The sequence below is a fragment of the Myotis brandtii genome, unplaced genomic scaffold (assembly GCF_000412655.1).
Source record: "Myotis brandtii unplaced genomic scaffold, ASM41265v1 scaffold53, whole genome shotgun sequence".
In the NCBI taxonomy this organism is placed as follows: Eukaryota; Metazoa; Chordata; class Mammalia; order Chiroptera; family Vespertilionidae; genus Myotis; species Myotis brandtii.
The window spans coordinates 7,491,911-7,502,421 of record NW_005369942.1 but is presented as its reverse complement, the minus strand read 5'-3'; the positions used below and the strand labels follow the sequence as shown (position 1 = coordinate 7,502,421).

The 10,511-nt window shown below is 35.9% G+C and overlaps 1 protein-coding gene across 5 annotated transcripts in view; it reads left to right on the top strand.

The window, feature by feature from the left end:
- Positions 1–10,511, top strand: part of PLK4 (polo-like kinase 4) — a 29,775-nt gene that overhangs the window by 553 nt on the left and 18,711 nt on the right. For 4 of the 5 annotated variants that reach the window (XR_001364319.1, XM_014548969.1, XM_014548970.1 and 1 more), the window contains exons 2-7: positions 294–389; positions 1,097–1,192; positions 1,273–1,387; positions 5,075–6,098; positions 6,807–6,907; positions 9,643–10,010. Coding sequence is in view for 4 of the 5 variants with exons in the window: in XM_014548969.1 (XP_014404455.1) it covers positions 294–389; positions 1,097–1,192; positions 1,273–1,387; positions 5,075–6,098; positions 6,807–6,907; positions 9,643–10,010 (1,800 nt within the window). In the remaining variant the exon portion in view is untranslated. The remainder of the gene's footprint in view (positions 1–293; positions 390–1,096; positions 1,193–1,272; positions 1,388–5,074; positions 6,099–6,806; positions 6,908–9,642; positions 10,011–10,511) is intronic. The other variant, XM_014548968.1, reaches the window with a different exon arrangement.

The window sequence follows — 10,511 nt, the reverse complement described above, 5'->3', positions numbered from 1 at the left end:
GCGGCGGGAGCCCTGGCCCCCCCGGCTTGGCTGGGGGTGGGAGGAGGGTGCGGAGGCCGCACTGAGGTTGAGGAACCAGAGCATCAGGCTACTCGACCCGGAGCCCAGCCTGGGAGCGCAGGGAGCCCCGCAAGGCGTCGACATGCTTTCCAGCCCAGACACCCGCTGCATCGAGGTGTAACACCTGCTCGAATTTTGAGTGCAAATTCCCCTCTCGATCCATTTTATCTCCTTTATCGAGCCCCTTCCTTAATACTCCTGTGAGTCATCACACATATTCTTTCACTTTTAAGGATTTTAAAGTTGGAAATCTGCTTGGTAAAGGATCATTTGCTGGTGTCTACAGAGCTGAGTCCATTCACACTGGTTTGGAAGTTGCAATCAAAATGGTAAGATTATATTGATCAACTTCTCACCTCTCCTAGAGAAGTGTAGTACTTGAGATGTCAGAAACTCCTTATCTGACAGTCTTTTCTTTGAGTGTGATGTAAAGAACCCATTGCTTAGGTAGAAGAAAATAGCCCACATCCAGCAGTTGAATTTAAGGATAACTTAGAAGGTCCTTGATCATGATTAAATAGTTGTTTTATCTTCATTAATGTCAGTAGACCTAGTATCTGTTCCAATTATATATACGTGGAGTCATTGGTAGAATTCAAAGAACAAATAATGATTTGTTTTAATAAGAGTACACTTGTGCATAGTTCTGTGTTACACTGACAACCTAAAATGCTCTTCTTGACTATTAGAATGAGTAATATAAGCAATTAAGAGTCCCTTATCTAAACCACTAGGGGAGTTTTGCTTTAAAGCTTGGCTAAATTGTTATTATAGATACGATAGTCGTGCTATTAAATTCTTTAAGTTGTGAGAAGGTATTAGACTGCACTGGGCAAACTTTTCTAAATGTTCACTCTGCTATGCAATCTGCTAAATGCAAGGGGAAGATAGACAACAGTAAATTGATCTCATAAAGAAGTGGGTAAAAGGCATTCAGAATATTTTAAAGTGTTCGTTCGCTTTTCAAAGTTAACTTTAGACTACTTCATGTTTGAAAGTTTATCATCAATATCTATACCTCTCATGTTATTTTTAGATAGATAAGAAAGCCATGTACAAAGCTGGAATGGTACAGAGAGTCCAAAATGAGGTGAAAATACATTGCCAATTGAAACATCCTTCTATCTTGGAGGTAAAATACAATTTTATAAAATTCGCCAAGGACATTGGATTTTTGTATATTATAATTTATTGTGCTCTTTTAAATTTCAGCTGTATAACTATTTTGAAGATAGCAATTATGTGTACTTAGTATTAGAAATGTGCCATAATGGAGAAATGAACAGGTATCTAAAGAACAGAAGGAAACCATTCTCAGAAAATGAAGGTAGGCTGCTGCTTTTTTTCTTTTTTAGTAGATATAAATTTTACTTTTTGTGGTTTTGAAGAATGTTGTATTACAAAAGAGAACTGTTTTAATTGTTACTTTGGACTACAAAAGGAGATTCCCCACCCCCAATTGTAAGAGCCATTAATTCCTATAAAATATCCAAGCATTACAGAAGTAAAGTAAGTGGAGAAATTTTCCAAAAATTACACTTTAAATTAAATCTGTAGCAATTTAGTATGTATCCTTTTAAATCTGTAAAAAGCTCTTTAGAGCCCTAGCCGGTTTGGCTCAGAGGATAGAGCGTCGGCCTGTGGACTGAAGGGTCCTAGGTTCAATTCTGGTTGAGGGCACATGCCTGGGTTGCAGGCTCCATCCCCAGTAGGGGGCCTGCAGGAAGCAGCCGATCAATGATTCTCTCTCATCATTGATGTTTCTATCTCTCTGTGCCTCTTCCTTTCTCTCTGAAGTCAATAAAAATATATTTTAAAAAATAAACAAAAGCCGTAACCGGTTTGGCTCAGTGGATAGAGCATCGGCCTGCGGACTGAAGGGTCCCAGGTTCGATTCCGGTCAAGGGCATGTACCTGGATTGCCGGCACATCCCCAGTGGGAGGTGTGCAGGAGGCAGCTGATCGATGTTTCTAACTCTCTGTACTTCTCCCTTCCTCTCTGTGGAAAGTCAATAAAATATATTTAAAAAATAAGTAAATAAATAAACAAAAAGCTCTTTAGAATGCTGTTGATGACTATAAAATAACTTCTAAGTCAAGCACAAAATAACTATTGAAGCGACTTACATAGAAAATATCAAACATAAATAGAGTAGTATAATGAGCCCCCATGAAGTTAAACCATTCAACCTTTAAAACTATCAACTCGTGGTCAAATTGTTTCATTTGTATCCTTATTCCCCCAAGTTCCTAGAGTATTTGAAGCAAATCATAGACTTTTTAATACATATATATACACATATACTAGAAGCCGTTGCACGAAGATTCGCGCAATAGGCCTTCCTTCTCCTGGCTGCCGGCACCGGTTTTCCTCCGGCACCCGGGACCCAGGCCTTTGGTTTGGCCGCAGCAGAGAAGAAAAACAAACACATAGATACAGACCACAGTATGGTGGCCACCCGAGGGGAAGGGTGAATGAGTAAAGGGGTCCAGTACATGGTGACAGACGGAAACTTGGCTGTTGGTGGCAATGATGCCATAGAGCAGGGGTCCTCAAACTTTTTAAACAGGGGGCCAGTTCACTGTCCCTCAGACCATTGAGGGCCGGACTGTAGTTTAAAAAACACTATGAACAAATTCCTATGCACACTGCACATATCTTATTTTGAAGTAAAAAAACAAAACGGGAACAAATACAATATTTGTATTTGCATGTGGCCCGTGGGCTGTAGTTTGAGGACCCCTGGTATATATGTATGTGTATATATATATATATATATATATCTTTAAAAGATACAGACCTAAGAAAAATAACCACAAAATCATTATCACATCTAATAATTTCTTACTAACAAATACATAATCAGTTTCAACTTTCCCAGTTTTTTATAAATAACTTTTTACAGTTCAGTTCAGGCTCACATGTAAGGTCCATACATCATCTCACAAAACATTGTTTTCATATTATCTTGCCCTGCTAACACATTGCAGGTAAACTAAGAAAGGTGGTTGCTGATAGACTTTTTATACATTAAAATCTATATAACCTATTTGAAAAACAATTTGACCATATGTACTAGGAGTTATAGAAATGTTCATATCCTTTGACTTAACCCTTTGTGGTCCAATGTTACTTTTGGAATTCAAACAAACAGTCTGGTCCAAATTAATTGACGGGATTGAATGTTGAGCTTTCTAATGTTCTTATTGCTTGATGTTGGACCTGCTCCTAGCGCCTGGTCTGTCGAGTCAGCCTCGAGATTGGACCGAAAAGCGTTAAAATAAGGACATAATTCAAATTGTAAATAAACCCATACAAATATTCATGGCGATTAATGTATTTTTCATAATACTATGTAATAAAAGGCCTTTTTATTTACTTATTTTTAAGATTTTTTGTTGTTGTTAATCCTCACCTGAGGATATTTTTTCCATAGATTTTTAGTTAGAGTAGAAAGGAGGGAGGAGGCAGTTAGAGAGAGAGAATGAGAAACAGAAACATCAGTGTGATAGAAACATACATCATATGTCCTGGCTGGGGCCAGGGATGAAATCTATTACCCAGGTACATGCCCTTGACTGGGAATTGAACCTGAGAACCTTTGGTCCATGGGCCAATGCTCTAAACTACTAAGCAACTGGTCAGGGCTAAAGATTTTTTTATTTTCAGAGAGGAAGAGAGAGAGAAACATCAATGTGAGAGCAAGATATCAATTGGCTGCCTTCTGCACCAATTTCCTATAGGAAATTGAGCCGGCAACCCAGCCATGTGCCCATCCTGTAAACAAACCAGCAACCTTTCAGTGCACGGGATGATGCCCAACCAACTGAGCCACAAGGGCCAGGGCAAGGCCTTTTTAAAATAAGACAAACGTGTAAAAACAATGAAGGAAAATGATTATTAATTTACTTAAAATTAAGAATGTGTATGGCAGAAGAGTCTGCTAACAAATTTAAATGACAAAGATTGGAAGACAATATTTGTAAACTATATGCCTGTCAAATTAATATTAAAAATATAAGGCATGCCTAAAAAAGGTAAATGGGGGATATAAGCAGACTGTCTACAGAAGAGAAAATACAAATGGCCATTAAATATGAAAAGATGCTCAAACTCAATAGGAATCATAAGAATGCCAACTAAAAAGAGTACCATTTTTTTTTTTTTACTCATTGGATTGAGACTGCCTAATATGAACAGGGATATGCATAAAAATACAGCCTTTATAGAGCAATTTGGCAAGGTATTACGATATGAAATTTAACCCTTCAGTACGGTGATTTTACTTTTTGAATTTACCATGGAGAAACACCCCATGATATGCACAAGAAAACAAGCATGTACAAGAATGTCTATTGGCCTATGTTTTGTAATCTTGAAATTATAGAAGTGACCCAAATTTTCATCAGTAGTTATTAAATAAAAATAAGATCTATGTGTGACAGAAATATCTCCAAGAAATATTGTGAAGTGGAAGAGAAAGTAATGAAACTACATTTTTATTCCATTTTTATATTTAAAAAGCAATTATTACAACATATTTTTGTTGATGTAAGCACAAGCATGAAAATATATACAAACTGTTAATGATGATTGCATTTTGGTAGGGTTTGGGGGACATCAGTGGACCTTTTGCTTTTTTTTTTTTTTTTTCCACAAGAATGTATTTGTTTGTTCATTATAAAATTTTTCTCTTAATTGCTAGATACTTCTGGTTAACCTATTTACTTCCAAATGCTAATAAAATTAAGTTTCCCTTAAAAGCATACAGAAAACTCATCAGTTAGAAAGGACAAAGATTAAATAAAAGGCGTGCCTAATAGTCTTAAAGGGAATTAAAGAATATTATGAAATTATCAGAGTGTTATTTGTTTGGTAAAAATAAAACTAAGCTGCAAGCCAGTGTCCTAATTTTAATACTCTGGCATGTGTACTTGGATTTCATAATGTATTTTAAATACTTAATGTTACAGTTTTTCTAAATCATAGGTTTTATGTTTTGCATTCTAACAGCTCGACACTTCATGCACCAGATCATCACAGGAATGTTGTATCTCCATTCTCATGGAATACTACACCGGGACCTCACACTTTCTAATCTCTTACTTACGCGTAATATGAACATCAAGATTGCCGATTTTGGGCTGGCAACTCAATTGAAAATGCCACATGAAAAGCACTATACGTTATGTGGAACTCCTAATTACATTTCACCAGAAATTGCAACTCGAAGTGCACATGGACTTGAATCTGACATTTGGTCATTGGGCTGTATGTTTTATACATTACTTATTGGGAGACCACCTTTTGACACTGACACAGTCAAGAATACATTGAATAAAGTAGTATTGGCAGATTATGAAATGCCAACTTTTTTGTCAGGAGAGGCCAAGGACCTTATTCACCAGTTACTTCGTAGAAACCCAGCAGATCGTTTAAGTCTGTCTTCAGTATTAGACCATCCTTTTATGTCCCGAAATTCTTCAACAAAAAGTAAGGATTTAGGAACTTCAGAAGATTCAATTGATAGTGGACATGCCACAATTTCTACTGCAATGACAGCTTCCTCCAGTACCAGTATAAGTGGTAGTTTGTTTGACAGAAGAAGACTTTTGATTGGCCAGCCTCTCCCAAATAAAATGACTGTATTTCCAAAGAATAAAAATTCAAGTGATTTTTCTTCTTCAGAAGATGGAAGCAGTTTTTACACTCATTGGGGAAATCAAGAACAAGAAACCATTAATAGTGGAAGGGGAAGAGTAATCCATGATGCAGAAGAAAGGCCACATTCTCGATACCTTCGTAGAGCCCATTCCTCTGATAGATCTGGCACTTCTAATAGTCAGTCTCGAGCAAACACATGTACAATGGAACGATGTCACTCGGTAGAAATGCTTTCAAAATCCAAAAGATCAGGAGGAGATGAAAATGAAGAAAGATACTCACCCACAAATAGCAATGTCAATATTTTTCACTTTAAGGAAAAGATATCCAATAGTTCTGGATCTTTGGAAAGACCTGCTAACAATCAAGCACTGTAAGAATAATTTAATCAAAAGCTTTTACTTTTTGAATAAACATTGTGTTAGTATTAATTTGCCATTAATGAAGCTGCCTCTAACTAAAGGGATTTACTTTTTCTAACATTGTCAGATATTCTTTGGGATCTTCTTAACTATGATTTCTGTTTCTTATTAGGAAGAGAATCAGAATGATGATTTTGAATTGTAGTTAAGAATCTCTTTTAATATGAATATATGTGCTCATGAATGTATTTGTAGAGTATATTTAATACTTGGGAATTTTTAGTTTTGTTTATATGAAGCAGGTCTAGTGCAAAAGTATATATTAAACATGTTTAGTCTCTAAAGTACTTTATTAGTAACTATAAACACACACAGAGAAGCTGAGCCTAAGTGATGGGTAATCGTATTGTTGACTGCTTCTCACATGAAGACTAGATTTTTAGTGACTCCAGTGTTTACTTTTTTATTTTTATGATCTTTGATTTTTATGCTTACATCAGAATAAGGCAATAGCCATATAGAAACATAGTTACAGTGCCATGGGGATTTTGGCATGGGAGTTTAGCTTAGAGACAATTTAGTTATGCAGATATTGGTTTCTACAGTTATTCTAAAATCTTCAGTTATTCAAATAAAAGATCTCCCTTATCAAGTATCTTGAAAACCTATTACCTGATAATTTTGTATTAATTAATGGGAATATTTTTTTCTTTGTTTAGCTCAAATCATCTTTGTCCAGGAAAAACTCCTTTTCCATTTCCAGACCAGACATCTCAGCTTGAAGTGGTGCAACAGTGGTTTGGAAATCTGCAAAAAATTGGTGAGTTTTTAGTGGACTATTTAATAAAAAATTGACAAGTGGACACTTAGCAAGCATTGCCATTTCTTTTTGGGTTTTCTTTATAAAATCATTTTCAATAAACTATAATAATAAAAGCATAATATGCTAATTAGACTGGACAGCTGAACAGCCTTCCAGACATCATTCCGGACGTCCTTCCTGACGAAGCCATCCCAGGGCTTTGGCAGAGGCAATTAGGGGCAATCAGGCAGGCAGGCAAGCAATTAGGGGCGATCAAGCAGGCAGGCAAATGGTTAGGGGTGATCAGGCAGGCAGGCTAGTGGTTAGGGGCAGTGAGGCAGGCAGGCAGAGGTGGTTAGGGGAGATCAGGCAGGCAGTTAGGGGCGATCAGGCAGGCAGGCAGAGGCGGTTAGGGGTGATTAGGCAGGCAGGTGGTTAGGGGTAAGCAGGCAGGCAGGCAGGTAAGCGGTTAGGAGCCATCGGTCCTGGGTTGTGAGAGGGATGTCTGACTGCCAGTTTTGGGCCTAAACCAGCAGTTGGACATCCCCTGAGGGGTCCCAGATTGCAAGAGGGTGCAGGCCAGGCTGAGGGACACCCCGCCCCCCATGCATGAATTTCGTGCACGGGGCCTCATAGTAATAACTTAACTATTGATTTTGAGTATTTATGTCAGCCACTATTCTTAATGCTTATTATATATTATTAACTTCTCATAAAAAAACACACAAGGATGGTACTATAGCCTTGTCTTAGGAAGGATGAGGAATTTGTGGTGCACAGGGCAAAATTTGCCAATCTACCCTGCCCAAAGAAGAGATAGGAGCAGGATTCCTACCCAAGCACTCTGGCTCAGAAAGTTGACAACCTCTCTGTTCTTACAGCCTCTCTATAATTAGCACCACTATCAGTGCCTATAAAATATTCAAGAGGATTTACCTTATTTTTAAGTAGAAGCTGATGTGGACATCATGGTGTACCAGTGGGACCTCACATACACTAAATTACACAGCTACTAAAAACATAAACTTTTTTTTAAAGCTTATTGATTTTAGAGGGAGGAAGAGAGAGAGAGAGAAACATGAATTTGTTGTTCCACTTACGTATGCATTCATTGGTTGCTTCTTTTTTTTTTGACTGAAAAGATGCCTAATTTATTTTATGTTTTAAAGATGCAAAGCAAAACAGAACACTATTTTACAGGCCACAACTGCCAAAAACCACACAAGTTGAAAATTGGTTGCTTCTTGTATGTGCCCTGACCGGGAATCAAACCTGCAACCTTGGAGTATTGGTACTACGTTCTAACTAACTGAGCTACCCGGCCAGGGCCAAACCTAAACATTTTTAAAACAGCTGGGTTTGAAAGTTAAACATTTCTCTTTAATGAAATTGACAGAGTCACAGATGGTAGATTGGAAAATAATGATGTAAATAAGACAGAATAAAAAAGAAACATACGGAGGGGAGGGGATTATTTTTTACTAAGTATTATGTTACCTCACACAAAGAGTGCATAATATGGCTGTAATTTTAAGCAGAGAATTGTTGTTTCACCTCAAGACTATTTTTTTAAAAAATATGTTATTTTCAAGAGCCCAAGAGAGTTAACTTTCTCATGTGTATTTGTTGAAGATGATAATTGAAATTTATATTTTTTAAACTATAAAAGTGCTGTGTACTTAATCTTGTAGTTAACCTTCTATTGCACGTATAGATACTTTTATTTAGTAGCATGGACATATCTGAGATGATATATCTGAGATTATTATTACATTTATAATCTAGTAGGGCTGCTACAATTTTAAAGTACAATATTGGATATAAAATATTTCTGTCATAACAGGAGTAGAGGGGGAAAGCACTAAAACATAATTAGGGGAAAAGCTGCGATACAGATTTTTAGAGTTTAGCATTTGAAAAATTGTCTTACTACATTTTATATTATTTAATTTTCAGGGCTTTAAAAAGTAATGTTCTTATTTGAATACTAAAACCATGTGAAATATAAATGTGTAAAGTTCAATAACTTTTTTAAAAATGTGGATGCAAATTCATTTGTAATATTAAAAATATTAAAGCTATGTCATATATTGCTTTTTTTACTTCTAGTTGCATATTTTGTAGGTAAAAATGGACTAGAGACGATGGCTTCAAGAGAATAAATTTGCATATTAGATGGAATGATAACCTGGGAAATTCTCTCATATCTGTATTTGTTGCAGTATTGGCAGTTGCTTGTTTTAGAATTAGTAGGTGATTCTAGGTGCTTAGTTTTTGCTTTGAAAAATTAATTTCACATTAATCATTAATCTTTTTTAGTATTAAGAATACTAAAGATATTCCTTTGCAATATGGCTTTAAATGTTCTTTAAAGTCACTATTTTATTATGTCATATCTTATTTGTTAGAAAAATAATGAACATTTTTGTTGCTAGATTTCTTTTGTTCCTCAAAAAAATAACATCTAACCTGGCTGATATGGCCCAGTGGTTGAGGGTCAACCCATGAACCAGTCAGAACACATGCCCAGGTTGCAGGCTCAATCCCCAGTAAGGGGGCGTGCAGGAGACAGCCAATCAATGATTCTTTCTCATCATTGATGTTTCTCTCTCTCTCTCTCTGAAAAGCAATACAAACAAAAAAACAATAACAACAAACATCTGTTATAAGCAGCATGACTTGTTATGTAAGCTTGGTGTGTGTGTGTGTTTTTAATTATTTCACTCAATTGCTTTAATCTGTGTATATTACAGCTCATTTAAGAGAAACTACTGAGCACAAAAGCCTTAGCTCAAACAGAGATTTCCAGGACCATTCAGATTTGCAAGACACGTCAAGAAATGCCTGGACTGATTTAAGAGGCAGAAAGAGCCCTGGGGTTTCTGATAATGCGCATTCTGCAAAACAGCTGAATACCATGAAACATATAACTGCATTTCCTAATAAACCTGAGATAATTCCACAAGAATCTACTTTTGGCTTAGAACCTGTTTCTGAACAAAGCAAGACGAAGGATATGGAGCCACCATTGGGTTATCAGAAACATACATTACGAAGCATTACATCTCCTTTGACAGCTTACAGATTAAAACCAATCAGACAGAAAACCAAAAAGGCTGTGGTATGTCTATTATTTTTTAAATTTATTATGTAATATTTCCTTATGTAAATTGGTTTTTGGTATCAAATATGATGGGGTTTTTTTTAGTTTTCTATAAAGTTCCTGTACTTCTGATAAGTGAATAATAAGCTGATTTAAAAGAAAAGAGGTGAGGTGTTATGGAAAAAATGGCTTTTGTTTCTTCTGGCTACTTTAAAAATGGTGAATTGATACTGATACATTTTGAATTTTAAATTATTGATAATGAGAAACATTTCAAAATAATACCGGCTAGTTATTATGTTACATATTCATTCACAATTCCAATCACTAAATATTTAATATATTACCTTTTGCTTTTGTTTTTGCACATAATCCAGACTCAAAAAGGTAAACTAGAAAATATAACTTTTTTTTTAACATCTGAAACTATTTAAAAGAAAAGGAAAATGCACAAATTAAGTTTAAGAGTTTTAAAAAATATCAAGTGTGATTTGGGAATGATTTTTATTTTTTAATTAC